The sequence below is a fragment of the Pelophylax lessonae genome (assembly GCF_965119305.1).
Source record: "Pelophylax lessonae genome assembly, chromosome: 9".
In the NCBI taxonomy this organism is placed as follows: domain Eukaryota; kingdom Metazoa; phylum Chordata; class Amphibia; order Anura; family Ranidae; genus Pelophylax; species Pelophylax lessonae.
This window is the reverse complement of record NC_138776.1, coordinates 245025427-245046133: the sequence shown is the minus strand read 5'-3', so window position 1 is coordinate 245046133 and position 20707 is coordinate 245025427. Positions and strand designations below refer to the sequence as shown.

General features: G+C 44.8%; 1 protein-coding gene across 1 annotated transcript in view; it reads right to left on the bottom strand.

Annotated features, from left to right (window-relative positions):
• Window positions 1-15962: 15962 nt before the first annotated feature.
• LOC309564347 (uncharacterized protein) overlaps window positions 15963-20707 on the bottom strand; it is a 106516-nt gene continuing 101771 nt past the window's right edge. Inside the window, exon 18 of the mRNA XM_082268973.1 lies at window positions 15963-16578. Within this exon, the coding sequence (XP_082125099.1) occupies window positions 16517-16578 (62 nt within the window). The 3' untranslated portion in view covers window positions 15963-16516. The remainder of the gene's footprint in view (window positions 16579-20707) is intronic.

Below are 20707 nucleotides of genomic sequence, written 5' to 3'. Positions count from 1 at the left end.
TTAAAGTGCATTACAGGGAAAAAAAAAATTCATCAAAAAAATTTGGGTCAAAACCTGGACATCACCTTTAAATTTTAGCTATAAATATAACTATTTTTGGGAAAATGAATAAATGTTACTAAATATAAGATTGCGCTCAACTAAACACTAGTGCAATCAGAAAACTTATGTGCAAAAATTGATATATATCAATAAATAAATATATATGTGCAGAATATAAATTGGTATATAAATAGATAAATATGGTGAGACAAAATTGATCAAAAGTCCATTAATCATAAATATCATAAATAAGAGTCCATGGTGATGGAAATGAATATCCGAGAAGGAAATGGTATCAATATTATTGGCACTTGATAGCTATATACACCTCCACCAGAAAGCAGGGACACCCGGCGTGTATACAAGCTTACCGGAACAACTCCAAGTGACTCCTCCTTTAATAACACTAAACCTGGGGGTGGACTCCACACTTAACCACTTTACCACCGGAGGATTTTGCTGTCTTACGTCCAGGCCACTTTTTGCGATTCGGCGCTGTGTGACTTTAACTGACAATTGCACGGTCATGCGACGCCGTACCCAAACAAAATTTACGTCCTTTTTTTCCCACAAACAGAGCTTTCTTTTGGTGGTATTTGATCACCTGTGCGCTTTTTACTTCTTGCGCTATAAACAAAAAAAGAGAGTTTATTTTGAAAAAATAACAATATTTTTAACATTTTTTATATGAAACCCCCCCCCAAAAAAATGTAAAAATCACATTTTTTTAAAATTTTTGGCCAATTTGTTTTCTGCTACCTATGTTTGGTAAAAAAAATCATGATAAGAGTATTTTGATTGGTTTGCGCAAAAGTTATTGCGTTTACTAACTACGGGAAAGATTGCTGTCATTTTTGGTGTTTTTTTTTTTTTTTTAACGCGTAATGGCGGCGATCTGCGATTTTTTTTTTGTGGGACTGCGACATTGCGGCGGACAGATCGGACCCTTGACTGACATTTTTGACACTTTTAAGGGTAATAGTGACATTACTGCAGTAATCAGTGCTATATATATGCACTGTTACTGTAAAAATGACACTGGCAGTGAAGGGGTAAATTTTATTGGAGAGGGAGGGGTTAATGTATGCCTGGTGCTTACTGACTTGTGGGGGGGGGAGGTGACTGAGTGACAGAAGGACAGATCGGATGTTCAGCTATGCTGAACACTCCGATCTGTCAGTCCCTGTCACTTAGGAGATCCGCCCGCCCTGTTTACACAGGCGGGCGGATCTCCTCACTCGATTCCCCGACGATCGGGGAAGAGCGGCGGCGATCGCCGCTGCTCCTCCCCTGGCCCGAGTCCCGCTGTGACTGAAAATAGCGGGAGCGCGCCTCCGGCGGCGCGCGAGCGCCGCCTACAGGGGGAGGAGTCCAGCGACGTAGGTCTACGTCGCTGGACGGGAACGAGCCACTGTGCCGCAGTAGCAGCACAGTGGCTGGGGGTAAAGTGGTTAAGGTATAACTAAAGGCAAAACCTTTTTCTTCGGGTCTGACATGGCTCTGCGGCACATCTGCTCATAAACGATGAGCCTTGGACTTCCCACCACCTTGGTCTTCTTACATGTGTGGAAACGCCCTGCAATAATATTGATACCATTTCCTTCTCGGATATTCATTGCCATCACCATGGACTCTTATTCATGATATTTATGATTAATGGACTTTTGATCAATTTTGTCTCACCATATTTATCTATTTTTATACCAATCTATATTCTGCACTTATATATTTATTTATTGATATATATCAATTTTTGCACATAAGTCTTATGATTGCACTAGTGTTTAGTTGAGCGCAATCTTATATTTAGTAACATTTATTCATTTTTCTATATTCCACGGTTTTCACGTGTTGATTGCTGCTTCTAATTTGAGGATTTTTCCTACACTATTTATATATTTATTCACTGATTTAATATTTTTATTTATTTGGTTTTCACATCCTTTTGCGCGGGTTAGTTGGTTTCACCACCACACAATTTTTCTTAAAACTATTTTTGGGATAGCAGGGAATACGTAAAACAATATCTGTACTTATACTTTAAATTACTTCCACCAGCAGGCCCCCCATTCCAAGTCTTATACTCACTTGTCCTTGCTCCCCCAAGATCTTCACTGTGCTGCCCATTGGATGCTGCACAGCCACCAATGTAGAAGTGCTCTTCTTCCATGACATGGAGAAGAGTCCCCATACATTAGGTTTGCCACTTGTTTTTCAAGCCAAACCCGGACACTTTAGCGGCACACAGCAAATATTCTTTTTTTCGTATATGCTATAGGATTGTAACAGACCTGGGACACCTTTGGGCACTCCAAAGGGAACAGTAATGCGGTACGTAGGGGGCCCCCTCACCCTCCTGTCAGGCCCTGTTCTGAGCTACATTCCTGTCTTAATAATGTGTCCGGGTTTCAGGAGGACTAAAACCCTGGCACATGATTCAAAACCCTACTATATATCCCTATGTGTATCGCTACCCCCGAAGGGGCCGCTTGGTAACTCGGGTTCTCTGTTCTGCACTTCGACTCCAAGAACAACCTCAGCCCCTCTGATACACCTGGTTGAATGAAAATCACTGAAAGCATTGATATGAACATAAGTATAGATATGGAAAACCATAAATATCTAGGCAGCTGCACTGTGAAGAAACATCCAGCTTTATTGGAACAATAAAAATCACCTAAATACAGCACCTACACATTGTGAGAACAAAGGAAAGAGTCAACGCCTTTTGTGCTATCTCAGCATGTGCAGCGCAGACCCCAATCAGGCTCTGCTTATTTGCCCCAGGTTCTCTTTCTGATTGGGTATACAGGCAGTCAGGCACAATGCAATGACCAGGCAGGGGGAGCAACTTTTTGTGCCTAATTGCTTGGTAAAGTTAGTTTGGGTGCAGCGTGAGCTTTGGCATACTCTGAATTTATTGCATGAGTAACCTGAGGACACGCTTCACCTTGTCTACTCTCTACAGGGCAACTTGCCTCATGCCAGACACTAGGGGAGCAGACACTCTTGGGACTCCAGCCTCCGGGAGACCCGGGGCATCCTACCTCCACCGCCGCCAAAGAGAAGACCCGGTGTAGCGTGAAGATGTGTCCCCGTGAAAGCCGGTATCCCTGCCGCAAGCGCGCATGTGCCAGTCTCCATGTAAAAAACCCGGCAGTGATGTCATGACATCACTTCCGGGCACTCATCGCTGAATAAAAAAAACTAACAGCATTAAAAACAGCCAAACTTGGCGTTTTGAATGCTTTTCAGTGCTTAGGAGGGGTTTGGGGTCTTTTAGACCCCCAGATCCCTCCACAAGGAGTACCTAAAAAATAACAAAAAAATATATTTTTTAATGTCTACCAATATTGGCCGATACCGATATCCGATGACCAAAATATCGGTATCGGCATTAAAAAAACGGTATCGGTCGATCACTAGCTAAGACTACATAAATATTCATGGCAAGGGTCTACTGTAATAGTCATGCGTACTGGGCCAACAACTAGCGATGTGTGTAGCATCCATTTTGTCATGTCTCAGCTCACCTTAGCCATGGTGTCATGTGAAAGGCAGACCACAGTGACCTTGCCCCCATATTTTTTCTTTCAGTTATACAATATACAAACTGTTAACTGAGCCTGGGACCCAGGGCAGCCATCAGGAATGTTGGGGCCCCTTACACAGCTTTAGGACTGGGCCCCCCCGACCTGACCACCAACATTCCCCAGTGTCCACCCACTGTCCGTCCCACCGAATCCGCTGTGAATGGAGAGAATACAATTTACAGCTTACCAATACTTAGATGTGGTTGCTGCATTCAGCTTTTTATTTTATTTTTCCCCTGGTGATCTGGTCAGTAGCACACCTCCAGTATAAGAGAGCCTCCACTCTGGATGAAGGAGCAACAGAGACACCTTTAGACAGCAGTCTCCAAGACAGCTCGTTCTTTTGATAAACAGCAGACTTACTAGCATGATCACCAGGTGAAAATAAACGAAAGAAAACCTAAAAAAGAAAACTAATGTGGCCACCACATCTAAGAACTGGTAAGCTGCAATATAATAAATATTTACTTTGGGGTTTAATATCCCTTTAAGTGGATAAAGTTAATAAAGTAATTATGTTAAACGATTGTAGCACCCTCCTTGGTAGGTGCTAGGAAAACACATCTATTTGCTCCTTCTGCTTATCAGGGGAGCCTGATCTGTTAGGTTGCCTGTTGCATATCTCTAGGTGTGATTCACTGGGTCTGAGGGAGTGTCCCCACTGCATCCAATGAGGGAGCTTGTTAGACAGTGGAGGAAACCCAGCCAGTGACACATCAGGCTTTATGGCAGTCCCAGTGGGAGGGCATTCCTGCAATGCATCCTGGGATTTAACATTAATACTGAGGGGACGTGTGACAGGGCATCTTTGGTGGGAAGCAGAGTCTCAGGAGGAGGTGGATGGCTGTCTCTTCTCCTGCAGAATGTGAGGAAGGTGGTCTTAGGCGGTCGGCCTAGTGAACCAGGTATGGAACTGAGCTACAGAAGATCCAGTGGAGCTGCTGACAGAGTGTCCGTGAGTACCAGGAGATTTGCCTAAGGCTGGCCATACACTATACAATTTTCTTGTTCAACTTTCCTTTAGATTTACCAAAACCATGTAATATAGGGTCAAACCTAAACACTTTCAATTTGTATGCAGTCAGGCAGGCCCTTGCACTACATAGTTTAAGGTAAATCTAAAGGAAATTGAATAAGAAAATTGTATAGTGTATGGCCAGCCTAAGGGTCTGCCCAGGAAGGGGGACCACTCCAGTGAAGTCAGGGGATCAAGGAGCTAGCTCACACGGAGAGTGTTACAGTAAAGAGGGTGCCATGTAGAAAGCCCTGTAGAATAGGATCAAAGGGGATGCCAGGAAGGGCCCTAAAGAGTGTTCTGCAGTACAGTACAGCTTATCTAAAGTGGTTCATTAATTCTTCATCACTAGTGACGAGGTGAAGCAGCGGCCTTGCGGCAATTAGTGATGAGCCGAACACCCCCCTGTTCGTTCTCACCAGAACATCTTGAACAGGGGAAATGTTCTAGCGAACATACAAGCACGAACAATCACAAGTCCTCATTTTAAAGGCTTAAATGTAAGTGACTATTAATCACCCGCTGGCCAAGGATTCAAACTCACAGCTTCTTACTTGCTAGCCTGTTATTCTAATGGCTACGCCACCAAGGCAGCTGGGTAACCTAACACTCTCTCTGCCTATCAATTCTCTTTCTGAGTTTGACAGCTCTTTTATAGGGATCTGACATCACCAGTGCCCCATAATCCATTGCTCAGGTCCAGTGAATAAATTATTGACGTCACTTCAGAAGGGGCGGGACAATGAATAGGTTTTAATTAAAATCCATAATTAATATTAATCACCCATTGGCCTTGGGATTCAAACTCACAGCCTTTCATTTACAAGCCTGTTATTCTACAAGCTAAGCTACCTGATTAACATTGGACTCTTTCTGGCTAACTAACTTCTAGCTGAGTTTTATAGGGCTCTGACGTCGCCCCATAATCCATTGCTTTAGGTGCAGAGAATAAATTACTGACATCAGTAATTTATTCACTGCACTTGAGCAGTGCATTGTGGGATGGCTTGTGAATTCAGGTCACTATATAAGAGCTGTCAAAATCAAAACAGCTCATTCCGCGGGATGCGTCTGGAGAAGCAGGAGCTTCTTCTTTTTTTTTCTATTTTTTGGACAGATGGAGCGACTGATCATCGGGGGACAGTATTTTTTTTATTTTTTAATAAAAGACTTTTCCAAAACTGGCTTTTGTCATTATTTTTTGTACACTTTTATGGTGAATGGGTAGGGGTACCATGTACCCGATATCCATTCACATGGGGGGGCCGGGATCTGGGGGTCCCCTTGTTAAAGGGGGCTTCCATATTCTGATAAGGTTGTGGGGAAGAGACCCCTGTCCCCATCAACATGGGGGCAAGGTGCTTTGGGGTGGGGGGGCAGAGCCCCCCCACCCCAAAGCACCCACCCCCCCATGTTGAGGGCATGTGGCCTGGTATGGTTCAGGAGGGGGTGCGCTCGCTCACCCCCACCCCCCTCCTGGCCAGCCAGGCTGTGTGCTCGGATAATGGTCTGTTATGGATTTTAGGGGGGAACGCCGTTTTTTTTTAATTTTGGCGCGGGGTTCCCCTTAAAATCCATGCCTGACCCAGGGGGCCTTGTAATGACTGGGGGGAACCCCCATCCCGTTTTTTTAGCAATACTGACATAAACTGATATAAACTGAACTATGAAATATAAATATATATAAATAACTTTGATCTCAACAAACTAAAAAGCAAAAATCTCTCTCCCTGCTAGCAATGTATTATTAATTATAAATTCCACTTATCAATCACCTGCTGGCCAAGGGATTCAATCTCACAATCATTGCAATTGTAGGTCTGGTATTCTACCAGCTACACCACCGTCAAGTACAGCTAGGTTGAATACACTTTCCCTGTCTAACTAACGAACTAACTCGTATCTCACCCTACACACAGTGAATGAGATAAAAGTTAGGGAGATTGGAGTCAGCTGAGGCAGGCTTAGTGGCATAGGTGGTAGAATACCAGGCTTGCCATGATAACAGCTGTGTGTTAAATTCCCCTTACCATCCAGTGATTTCTATTTATTGGAATTCAGAAGTCAGAGAGTCCATGATAATGCGAGAACTCGAAGTTCCCGCGAAGAAGCCCATTTGTTCATCATTCGAACAATTCGTCAGACGAACAAGCGAACAGCCAATGTTCGAGTCGAACTTACGTTCGACTGGAACTCGAAGCTCATCCCTAGCCGCAATGAGCAATATCTAGTCGTCCCAGCAAACTACAATAAAACTACAAAAACCAAAACTCCTAGACTATTTCCTGACTGAGCCAAAGCACTTTAAAAATGCTGAACTGTCATGTTGCTGCTAAGGGTAACTCAGGGGAACCTGTAACCAGCAGCCCCCAAGGGAGTAGTGCTACACTATTATATATTACATCTGTAGGTAGATGATGGGAAGGAAGGTTTTTAATAAACAGACTGGGGTAAACAGTGCTGGCAGGGGGAGAGAAGGGGGGGCAGGGACAGAGAGAGAGAGGGCAGGGAGAGGGGAGAGGGTAAGGAGAGGGCAGGGAAAGAGAGAGGAGATGGGGTGAGCGAGAGACAGGGGGTGAGAGACACGAAGAGAGGTGAGAGGGCAGGGGGAGAGAGAGAGAGGGGAGAGGGGGAGAGAGAGAGAGGGGAGAGGGACAGAGAGAGAGGGGGACAGGGAGAGAGAGTGGGGTAAGGGAAAGAGGGGAGCAGGGAAAGTAACGGGGAGCAGGGAGAGAGAGGGGAGGGCAGGGAGAGAAAGAGAGAGGGACAGAGAGAGAAAGAAAGGGGGACAGATAGAGAGAGGGGGCAGGAAGAGAGGGGGGAGCAGGGAGAGAGGGGGCAGGGAGAGCGAGGGGGAGCAGGGAGAGAGGGGGAGTAAGGAGAGCAAGGGGGAGAGAGGGGGAGATGGGAGAGAAAAGGGGGAAGGGAGAAAGAGGGGGAGCAGGAAGAGAGGGGGAAGGGAGAAAGAGGGGGAGCAGGAAGAGAGGGGGAGGAGAGAGAGGGGGAGCAGGAAGAGAGGGAGAGAGAGGGCAGGGTCTTGTCACAGTGCTTGCTCGCTCAGATGGTCCCCAGGGGCTCTCAGTCAGCGGCTTCTCTCAATGTGGAAAACAACAAAGTGGAGGTGCCAACTTGGGGCCCGGGCATCCTGAGGAACCGGGTCCCTCAGACGCTGGGTCCCCTTACACTTGTATGGCCTGTACCCCCCTGATGACGGCCCTGCTGGGACCTTCTCAATCCATTGATCAAAAGCACAGACCTTTCCATTACCCAGTCCACATGCCCATGTAGAAACCCTAAACAAACTGTCACCATCTCAATCCAGAGAACTAACGGAGACCTGTCATAAACAGCTCGATTCACTAAAGTGCAGACAGTTTATCAGTTATAACTCTGAAACTTTCAGCATGTTTTATAACTTTCAAAATACCAATAGCACAGCCATAATATGGACATATTTACTTTCCTCTGGTAATTTGTAACATTTCAAGTCCAGATACCCCTATGTCAGATCATATGGTGAACCACTGGAAACCCATATTCCTCCTAGGCACAATAGACAATGGAAGCCTTCCATATTTATGTTCAATCAGTTTTTATTTTCAAAACTCCAAACAGAATCATGAACAATACATGGGGGAAAAGAAGAAACAAATAAAAACAAAACAATAAAATACATAGACGGTAAATAAACGGTTGTCGTGAAATCCTGACAGTTAAGGTACTTGTCAGCCAGTTAAAAGGAATTTACAACAATATAGTAACATATCCTGTGTTAATTATTCAACAAGTAATAAATGCAAAGTGTGGCATCCTCGGGACTTGGGTGTGCCAACCCAACACCCCCACGGGGTACTAGCTGTGCCGAGAGCGCAGGGCTACACATTGAGCCCCGATCTACAAAAGACGACCGACCTAAGCTAGATCGTAGGGCAACTGGCACACAGGGGAATCCATCAACTGTAAAATAGTAATAAAGTATTCGGTAAACCAAGATATCAGAGTCTGAAGTAGAGCAATGTCATGAGTACCTAAATTACATTAGGCATGGAAGAAGTAGGTATGGAAATCGAGTGGCATTAATATACAGTAAAGTTAAGATAAAGATAAGAGAATAAGAAAAGAGACAAAGAAGGGATAAAGAAGAGAGAAAGAAAAAAAAAAAAAAAACGGGGGGGGGGAGGCAAGGTAAAAGGAAGACTCTACCCTTAAGGGTGGTCCGGGCCCTCCGCTATAAAGTCACCAAAGGCCGAGGAGAATCGGAAATGAAGCCATAGAGTCCACATAATGGAGTGGGCTTCATTGGAACCAGTGTCCCATGAGAGCATGCGTTCCAGATGTTCGATCCTGCCCTTTTCACAAGTCCAATCTGCCATTGAGGGTGTCAGTGGTTGCCTCCAGCATCTAGCAATCACAGATCGGGCAGATGTCAGGAAGTGTCGAATTAGGCTTTTTTCAATTTGTTTATAGGAGCCGGGCAACATGGACAGTATGGTTATACGCGGATCATTCGGCAACTTGTCCCTCGTGAGTTTGTCATACAGGTGAATAATTTTATCCCAGAAGGGAATGATCCTTGGACAGGAGCTCCAAATATGTGACATGGTGCCAGGTGCCTGCAAACATCTCCAGCATGTATCTGGTATGGTATGGTCAATTTTATGGAGAACACTGGGGCAACGATACCACCTAGACAGAATTCAGTAATTGCGTTCTTGAGCTTCGGTAATTGCGTTTTTGAGCTTCTATATTTATATTTGTTTTGAAGTGAATTTCCCGCTGGATGATAATCTGATCATTCTCAAACTGTAAACTGGAGATATTCTAGATATGAACGGAAATTGTATCTGAGACTTGGTCATGAATGTGGAGACCTTCCAGCAACCACTCCTTAGACTAGATGACCAGACGATTGGTCAGAAGGTCACTGTCAAAACCCCTTTGATCCCAAAGAAAAGGGAGATGCCAGGACAGTTTGGCAGTTCTCATGTACCATCAAAGCAGAAACATCTGTCAAATTTGAGAACCGATAACATCTGGCTCATCGATTCGTACCCTGTTCAACCCAAGGACATTGTGCAAGTATCTTCCTTCTCACTCTGTTTTGTTTCTCTGTTGCTGAATTAGGTCTATTTATTTGAAACACCCTTTTCTGTAAATATTTTTTTTTGCACTAATTTTGACCTTTTCATTATTAAACCCTTATTTAAAAAAAAAAAAATGCTAACCTTGTCCCTAAGCTTTAAATGCAAGCTAACAAATAACCTGTCTCTTGAAGAGTGCTACTGAACAATATATCTCTGAAATATACCTGTCTGTGGTGACAACGTGTGTTACAGACATTTATCCTTAAATCATAATTGCTATTGCTAAAATTATGAGTTCCTCCTGCTCGGTCAAAAAAGGAGGTGGTGGCAGTTAAAGGATTAATTGCTTAATTAGCCCAGTGACAATTGCTTTTAGGCTGCTGGCACCTAGATTGTGATCCCGCAAGCTGGAAAATCTTTGTGCAGGGTGCAGCAGACAGTGGGTGTGAGATGGGCCAGTCCTTTGTCATGAGTTAATGAGGAGGGCAGGCATCTGATAACCACTTCCGTCACATCTACCTCTTCCAGCCCACTACATTCTAGAATCCACTAGAAGGCAGGGAGAAGTAGTCGAGCCTGCAGCTAGTGGGACCCAGAGCAGCCACAAATAATCACACATTGCTCCAATGAGGAGCCAAAAAAATAAAAAATTAGATCTACCTGAGCTTCTTCAGCAACCTATGCTAGAAGGGTGCTATATATGCACCCTACATGTCCTGCAGTAGGGGGTGAACAGGTTCTGCAGGACAAAACAGTGGTTGGGCCACACCACCCATAGGCATGTCTGTCTTTTCCTATCTAATTGTGTCCATGCTATATAACCACAGCACATGGAACAGGTAATGTGTGAAAATGAGTTACATATATAATTTTTTTTGTATTGTATTGTGATAGTATATAGTGTGATATAGTATTGTGATAGTGTACTGTATTGCATAGTGTTGTATTGAACTGTATCAGGAGATTATTATTTTGTAGTATGCCGACATCTAGTGGTGGTTTTGGGCCACTACAACTGGGATTCAACTTCTTTGTCTTATTAACCACTTCACCACATTAAACACTTCCATTCTAAATGGACTTGTGCCTTTTTTCAAACAGACTATGTAACTATGTAATACTGCGCACTTTCGCCCCCTTCCTGCCCAGGCCAATTTTCACCTTCCGGCGCTGTCACACTTTGTACGACAATTGCTCGGTCATGCTACACTGTGCCCATATGACATTTTTTTCATTTTTCTTTTTTCTTTTTTTTACACAAATAGAGCTTTCTTGTGGTGGTATTTAACCACTGGGTTTTTTTCTTTTTTTTCTAAAGAAACGAAAAAAGACTGAAAATATTGAAAAGGAAAAAAATGCATTTTTCTTCTTTTCTGTTATAAAATTTTTGCAAATAAATAATTGTTCTTCATAAATTTAGGACAAGAATACAAAAATACCACAGTAATGAAAAAACCCCTTGAGTCTGGTGTGGATTGCAAGAATAATTCCCACTCCAAAAAAAAAAAAAAAAAAAACATGAGGTCTCCTTAAAAATCAATATCGGACCCTTAGTCAGAGCATAGAGCCTGGCTTGCCAGGAGGAGAGGGAAAGTGTGCCTCTTTCTGTTAAATAATTTTGCAAATAGATAATCCTTCTTCATAAATTTAGGCCAACTTGTATTTTGCTACATTTATTTGATGAAAATAACCCAATTCAGTGTATATTATTTAGTCTGTAGGAAAGTTATAGAGTCCACAAACTATGGGATATATATATATATATGAAATGTGATCAGTCCTGATGTACTGACGGCCTATCTCATTTCTTGGGGCCCGAAAATGCCAGGAAAGTACAAACACCACCCCAAATGACACCCTTTTGGAAAGTAGACATTCCAAGGTATTTATTAAGAGGCATGGAGAGCTTTTTGACGTTGTAATTTTTTATCACAATTTTTGGGAAAATAAAGACATTTTTTTTACATGTCACCGGTACAGTACAGAATCATCATAAAACTGGTGTGGCGGTGAACAGTGACATTAACTCGTGACAGTATGCAAAAAAAATAAAAATGTTTTTTTTTTTATATTTTTGCTAACAATCGTTTTTCCTGGTGTAGCACCCTACAGATAGGTGCTAGGTTAAACCATAGTGGGCCTTGTCTGCTTAACAGCAGGGCTGTGATTTATCTAGCCGGGGTGTCAGGGCTTCCAGATGTGCCTGCTGAAAGGAGAAGTATCCCCACTGGCGCCTGTGAGAGGCTTCTCATAGGGCAGTGTAGGAAGCCCAATCAGGGGACACATCCCAGCTTGTAACTACCCCAGAAGGCAGATTATGCTGCAATGGATTCTGGGAGTGGGTATTAGTTTGGGGGGAAATGCGTGGCATGGTGTCTTTGGTGGGAGCAGAGTCCCAGGAAGGAGAGTGCAGCTGTCACTCCTCCTGTCTGAGGAAGGTGGATGTCTCGGGGTGTCATCTGAGAGTCCAGAGAGTGCTGAGTTGAGCTGAGAGGGATCCGGTGTGCCAAGAACCTGCGGAGAGAGAGAGGGGTCCAGTCCCAGGAAAGCCTACACAGGTCGTGGGTATTGAGGATTGCCCCTGGGGGTCTGCCTAGAGTCAGAGGGGACCACTCTGGGAGAAGTTTGGGTATCCAAGGTCAGCTAGCTGTAAAGGGGGTACCTAGGTTGAGGACCCTGAAGTGTAAAGGGGGTACATAGTCAGTGGACCCTGAAGAGTTCAAGGAGCAAAGGGGGCACCTGCAGTCTGGTCCCTGAATTGTATTGCGTGTGCCAGTTACAGTGTTAGCTATTTGGAGTTCTACAAAATACTACCTCAAGCTGTGCCAGGCAAGAGAAAAGTATTCAAAGATTTACACAGTGAAGCAGTGTCAGGAGTTCTATGGTTCTCAGTCTTGGATCTACTGGACTATAGGTCGGGGATTCAAAACTTCCTCTGTTTTACAGAGTGTTCTCTGAGTCAGTGAGCGTTGGCTGGTGCTGGCTAGCGTCAAGGAAGCGTCAGGATCAAGTCCCAATTGTAATTAGTTCAAGCCGAGAGGAGTATCCCACTCATTCCCTTCTCCCATCCCCTTAATTTATAATAAAAAGCACAAACAAAGATGCCGCAGTTGTCACTGGGGACTCAGCTCACATGGGCTGGAGAGGATTCCGGCACTAAGGGCAGACCCACATCAGGCCACAGGCCTGGAAACCTTGCTACATTTGGGGGCTCGTCCTGGATTTTGCCATTAGCTATTGGGCCCGGAACTGCTAAATCAGCATCAGGCTGAGTGTGAGACTGTGACTGTGGGAGTCATATGATGTCCACATGGAACTAGAGTGGTCCCGCCCAGCTGTCATTGTACCATAGGCCGTGTGTGAACTAGTTAAAGAGATAAACTGCCTGTGGATGGTGCCAAGTGACCATACTGTTCAGACAGAATATGCCTAAGGATGTAGATCAATGCATAAAGTGCCATGCATAACAGAACAATGGCAGCAATCCAGGCAAACATATACATTGACTGGGTGCAAATACACAGGTTCTCCTGGATTTGCCTTCAACACAGGGCATACAGGCGTACAGGCGTACAGGAGGGGCATGTATACCACAGTATATACTACAGCAAAAGGGATGTTTACAAAGAAAGAAATTGCTTTTTAAATTGCTGGTAAATTACATTTACTTGCTAGCTTGGTTTTCTTTGTAGAAAATGGCATTGGGACCCCTGAAAATACAAACTAGATCCCCCACCATGTTTTCCAGACTCCACTATCCCATAGCTGGCCCAGGACCGGCATCACATATGCTGACTGGTAGAGATGAGGGAGCCCAATAATTGTTCCTCCACTCATCTCCCTTAGCTAGCAGCAATATATATTGCACCACTTTTTTTGACCACTGTGGTTGGGGAAGAAGCCAGTGGAGCACAGATTCCTCATTGAAGAGACCCTGTCACACAGACACATTCAATTTTAAAGCTTGACATGATGGGCATCTCTTTACTCAGGCGAAACCTCACTGTTTATATTTTACCAAAAAATGGGTAAAAAAATTGGGTTTGTGTGCACTAAAATTAATTTTACTATCTTTTTTTGAAATATATGTAGTTGAAAACTGTGTGACATAAAAACTACCACCATTTTATTCTCCAGGGTTTGCTTTTGAGTGTAGACAGTACAAATACAATACACTTTAATACAGCAGGAATCAGAGGGCCCTGCTCATTAGAGCTTATAATCTAAGAGGGAAGGTCAAGAGATACAAGAGGTAATAACTGTGGGGGATAGGCTGATTGATGAAAAATAAAAGTACAGTTTTTAGATGGTTGCCAGATAGGTTTCTCTGAAGACATGTGTTTTCAGGGATCGTCTGAAAGTTGACAAAGTAGGAGATAGACGGACAGATTGGGATAAAGCATTCCAGAGGATGGGAGAGGCTCGGGAGAAGTCCTGGAGGCGAGCATGGGAAGAGGTTACAAGGGAGCTAGAGAGCAGGAGGTCCTGGGAGGAACGAAGAGAACGAGTTGGTTGGTATTTTGAGACCTGGTTAGTGATGTAGCTGGGTGCCAAGTTATGGACAGTGGCGGCTGGTGCTCAAAATTTTTGGGGGGGCGTAAACAGAAAAATGTAATAGGCATTGCTTTGCGGCAAAAAACGCTGTAAAAAATTGCGTGACTTAACAAACAATCATTAGGTTGGTTCAAGATTGACCAGCGTGTCCCCATTCAATGCACAGTGACCAGCATGTCCCCCATCAATGCACAGTGTCCAGCATGTCCCCTATCAATGCAGAGAGACCAGCGTTCCCCCATTCAATGCACAGTGACTAGCGTGCCCCCATTCAATGCACAGTGACCAACGTGCCCCCATTCAATGCACAGTGACCAACGTGCCCCCATTCAATGCACAGTGTCCAGCATGTCCCCCATCAATGCACAGTGTCCAGCGTGTCCCCCATCAATGCACAGTGTCCAGCGTGTCCCCCATCAATGCACAGTGTCCAGCGTGTCCCCCATCAATGCACAGTGTCCAGCATGTCCCCCATCAATGCACAGTGTCCAGCATGTCCCCCATCAATGCAGAGAGACCAGCGTGCCCCCATTCAATGCACAGTGACTAGCGTGCCCCCATTCAATGCACAGTGTCCAGCATGTCCCCCATCAATGCACAGTGTCCAGCGTGTCCCCCATCAATGCACAGTGTCCAGCATGTCCCCCATCAATGCACAGTGTCCAGCGTGTCCCCCATCAATGCACAGTGTCCAGCATGTCCCCCATCAATGCACAGTGTCCAGCATGTCCCCCATCAATGCACAGTGTCCAGTGTGTCCCCCATCAATGCACAGTGTCCAGCATGTCCCCCATTCAATGCACAGTGTCCAGCATGTCCCCCATTCAATGCACAGTGTCCAGCATGTCCCCCATTCAATGCACAGTGTCCAGCATGTCCCCCATTCAATGCACATTGTCCAGCATGTCCCCCATTCAATGCACAGTGTCCAGCAGTGAGTGACCTTCCTATATCCACCATTTGGAGGAGAATTCGTGGAAGCCTCTGCCATCTGTTCCAAGAAGATCATCACTTTCAGCCTGCATGACCCAATTGCTGTAAGGTACTTTGGGTCCATGCCATCTGGTGAGCGAATTATATTCTCTTTTTGGTGTGGGATTTATCACAAGTATTTACTCTTCTATGTGGGACTGGTCACCTTCCTTTTTTGTCTAATTTTGAATATTGGACTTTATTTTTGCATTTCAGTGTGTATCCCAGTGTACTCACTTTAACATTTGAGCGCTGCTCAATTTACATTGGCTCCCACTGCTTTCAATCACAACCAGTGAGGAAATGAGGAGAGAGCGGGGGGCAGGGCCGAGCCAAGGCGCTATATGTCTTATGGACGCATAGAGTAGGCTCAGGAGTGAGCATGCACCAGTGCCCCCATAGCAGGTGACTTGTTATTGGGGGCACTGGTCAAAGGGGAAGCCTTGAGCACTGGCTTGGGACCCGACAAGAAGAGAAATGGGGCTGCTTAGTGCAAAACCATTGCATAGAGCACGTAAGTATGTAAGTAAGGTAAAGGACCTTCAATATCACTTTAGGATTCTGCAGTGAGTGTGTTTTCACACCCGGTTCAGTGTTAGTAATCCATAATGCTCTTAGTATGAAGAATTTATACTCAGTTTTGTATGTATTGCAGTTTACCAAAAAAAAGAACAAATTCAGTGAATACAACTACAAGGAAAGTAAAGTTTCTTCTCCTTTATTGAAGAGTTATAGAGGAATGCAACTTTATCTGAGCACCACAAACTGATAAAACTATTTAATTCATTTTTAATATTCAAACAAACTCATCCATCCATGTCTCCATACTTTATTTTGTTGTGAAATCACTTTGAAAAACACTCCCCTAGCATTTTCAGCTGTGGCCATCTTGAGTAAGGGCAGATGATTTGTGTAGCATTTACTTCCCGCAATCCATCTGCCCCTAGCTTAGTCATGTAGGCAGGAGGGTGCTTAGCTGTGAAAGCCCCTCCTCCACTCCTCCAGATGAAAGAAAAAAATGCCCATGAAGACTCCTGGAATATATGACATCATTTGCCTAGGACAGAAACCAGGAAGCAACTGGTTTGTTAAAAAAAATAGATTAAAACAAGGAAATATAATATACCTTCCTATATATTTGATGTTAGCAACATAAGGATTAAAAATAGCTGATTGAGAGAGTTTAGTTCTTCTTTAAAGCTGTTAAATCAGCTGCCTAGCTGTACATAGAGATATATGCCGCAAGGTCGGTCTATTCAGTATCTGCTGAAGATGGCAAGGATATGCTCATTGTTCTGGGGTATGTAGCTGCTGACACCTAGAAAGGCAAAAGAGAAAGTTGTAAAGTAAGCTGTAAACATTCATACAGTAAACTTTAAAGGAAAACAGGACCTCAACACCCCCTCGATCCCAAGACTTTTATTGATCTGTCCCCGTTCCTCTACTGCCCACTTGGAGCCACATTGGAGCCACTCGGAACCTTCACTGGAAGTCTCCAGGTTCTGCTCCTTCATTAAATCTCCATTCATTTCTTTGGAGACAAAGTCCACTTTTGGGACAAATAATAGACAACCTTTCCATAGGAATGAATGGATGACTCAAACACACTGGGAGATCCACACAGCTTTAGGTATATATTTCCACTAAGCCATGGGACTACTTAATGAGTCCTAATGCATTACATGCAGCTGTGACTCTTTAATCTCCAAGATTGGCATTTGTGGGGGATAATATCAAGACTTCCACACTGAATATATCCTGGTGAATTTAAGTACAAGCTAATCCTTGAAAAGTGTAACTCAGGGATGTCACACTCCTAAAACAGCCTGTGTACTGGATCAGTGAATGAACCATGGATACTATAGAGCAGGGGTCTCCAAACTTTATAAACAAAGGGCCAGATTACTGTCCTTCAGACCTTAGGGGGACAGACTGTGGCCACTGACAGTAGAAAATGCCCCAGCATCAGCGGGAGTAGACAATGTCTCAGACTTGGTGGTCATTAGGAGGAGGAATAGTGCCCCATCGTTGGTATTAGTTGGAGGAATATTACCCCACCTTTGGGGTCAGTGGAAGGAATGGTGTTTCATTGTTGGTGTCAGTGGAAGGAATGGTGTTTCATTGTTGGTTTCAGTCAGAGGAATAGTTCCTCGTATCAAAGCACAACAGAGCCTCGTATCAGTGATAGTGCCCCAAGGGACAGATAAAGGCAGAAGAAATCCAAGTTTGAGACCGCACTCAGGGTGTTATGATGAAATCAAAAGGTTTCTTTATTCCTCATAAATAAAGTAGACAGACAGTGTACAAACAGACGTGTCGGGTTGACGCGTTTCACAACGCTGTAGGTCGCTTACTCATAACCACACGTTATGTGAGTAAAAAACCCAGAAGCCTGGGTTTTTTCCCACATACCCCAGGACTCTACTCATCCCCAAGAGGAATTAATCGTGTACTTGAGGTAAATTTTGGGATATCCAAATTTATTAGCTTAAACATGGCACTAAATGACTCATGCCTGCATCAAACCAACCCACTCCCCTTTTTCAGACCAATAGGCTCAAGGATCCAGTAACAAGCTTGGGGGGCATAGGACCTGAACTTTTCTTTCCCCCCACTTCCCCATGGGCACAGATGTTCCTGAAGTCTAGGTACACAAAAAGAAAAAACGATGTTTATTTGTTTTGCTTTGATATATTTCTCACAATAAGTCACTAATTTTCTGTATTTTTCACTTTTTCACTTTATAGCAAATGGTGATGTTTTTTCCTTGACAAAGGCAATATATGCCGAAACGCGTCGGAACCCTAGTTCTACAACCAGGAATCACCATTTAATAAGTAAAATGGTTCATAAATTACCTACTGTGTAATACTGTGGAATACCTATTACCTATGCAACCAATGTTATTCTTTTGTTGTTTTTTACCTTGATATGTAATCCTTTCTTAATAAAATGAATAATATTTAAACTTGCCTATAAAATCCCACTTTTTCCTTTTTGGCCTGAGGAACCAAACTTCTTTTTCGAATTATCACAGGGATGATGGCAACAAATCCATCTCAGTTTTTATATCTCTAAAAAACCACCCCCGAAGTTATATGTTTTTAAATACATGATGTTTTATTTACAGGTATTGTTACATATACCTGTTGCTCTATATGCTTGCTTTGAGACATGTAAGTTTGTATATTGTTTGTATATTGTTTTTACATACATTTAAGTTCCTATAGAGATGCTTTTTCTATGTATATTTCATGCATATAGTGTTTTATGTATCTCCTTCAACATATGCATATTTATTATTGTTCCCATCTTAGAGAGTTTTATAAATGCATATCTTCTCCATGTTTTATTTCCCATACCTTTTACCATGGTTTATTTGCCATGCACATTCACCTGCATATGCCCTTACGTTGACCTGATGTTTCAGGCTGTGTTACTTGTCTTTTATTACCCATGCTGCTCCTATATGCATAGTAGTATTTGCACTTTTTCCACATCCACTCTGTTGTGGTGTTCGCCCACACGATCTCCAATGTGTCACTATTATTATCATTATTATTGTTTTGGGCTATTTAACATGCCCCTCGTAGATTGCTGCTTTAAGACTTTGCCATTGCCACCTTAAGTACTTACACATGCCCCCTGCAGCCGATTTATTAGACTGTAACTTCCCTATGTCCTGGACACTTGATAAAGGAGTGCGCATGTCCGGTTGGGTGTTCGCGCATGCTCCGAAACGCGTAGTGAAGTCCATTCCGCCCTTCCGCCCTTCTCTTGCTCCTGACGTCAGACGCTACTAGCCTCCGCCTCGCGGTCTCCACCTCCTGCCCGCCCGGAAGACAACAGAAACCCGCCACTCTTCTCTCTCTCCAAGAACAACGGAGCCACTGACGTTCAAGATATACGCTTTATCTCTTACCTCGATGTGAGTTACTACATTTTTGAGTGCTGTATTAAATTTCGATTGCACTCAGAGGCGCTCTGCACTCTGGCGACCCCTTCTCCCTTGTTGTGGGTGGACGAATTCAAATATCTGGGGGTCCGGATTACTAAAAGCAACGGAGATTACCTCTCCCGCAATGTTACCCCTATCCTGGACCGTCTTCGTGAGCGCTGCGCGGGCTGGGGGTCCTTGCCTTTGAACCTGTTGGGCCGCATCAACATAATCAAAATTATTTTTTTGCCTAAATTCCTGTATGTTTTCCGCCACTCCCCGGTATGGATCCCAGTCGTTTTTTTTCGGGACCTGGACGCCTGTGTTGGCTCTTTTTTGTGGGCCGGCTCGCACCCCAGGTTGGTGCGGTCTACCTTGCAACTGCCCGTGTCTTCGGGGGGTTTGGCCCTTCCTCATTTTAAATTTTATTTTTGGGCGGCTGCCCTGGTCACCGTCCATTGGTGGTTTGCGGGCTCCCGGTCGAATGCGGCGACGTGCCTCGAGGCTGCTTGTCTGGGCTCCCTGGCGGGCCTTGGCAACCTGCCCTACCATGGCACGGGTGCCTATCCGTCTCTTCCCCTCCCCACCAGGACTACCCTCCGGGTTTGGAAGGTGGCTAGAGTGCGGTTTCTCCAACCTAACACTTGGTCCCCCCATCAGCCTTTTTGGGGCAACCCGTCCCTCCCTCATTTGCGGATGCTTCCTGACCCGCAGGTGTGGGCCGATTGCGGCGTCCACAGACTGAGGGACATAATGCCAGTTGGCACGCTGCGCACGCTCCCCGGACTTGCGTGGCTTCTTTGCCCTCCCCCGCTGGATAGGTTTCCGCTACCTCCAACTGCGCCATGCGATTCGTGCCCAGTTTCCGACCACCCCAGTCCTTCAGACTGACCGTCTGGAGGAGGTCCTCGCGCAGGCCGAGCTCCCCAAGCCACTGTCTGCCCTGTACGCCACCCTGCTTGTTGCGGACTCTCCTGCCCTGGAGCGTTTGTGGCAGCGATGGTCCGCGGATCTGCCTAATCTGGATAGAGAGGACTGGGAGGACTGCCTGGGTCAGGGGTCAGGTTCGGTTATTGCCTCCAGAGACAAACTCATTTACACTAAATTTCTGCACAGAGTTTATTTCACTCCATTGAGACTGCACAGAATGAACCCTGCGCGATCGGCTGACTGCCCTAAATGTCTGGTGGCTGAGGGCTCCTACCTACATATGTTCTGGACTTGCCCACGGGTGGAGGAGTTTTGGGGCGCGGTGTTTGACCTATTGAACACTCGTCTCAACCTCACTGTCATGTGTACCCCGGAGCTGGCACTCCTGGGTATTCCGGATCAAGTTAGACGCTCTAAGTATTCAAGACTGCTGATTTCTTTGTTACTGTATTATGCTAGGAAGGAGATCATACTGCGTTGGGGTTCCCCCTCCCCCCCCCCCACGCTGTCGGCGTGGGTGGCCCTGGTGAATGGGGCTCTCCCCATGTATAAACTCACCTACATTAATAGAAATTGTCCC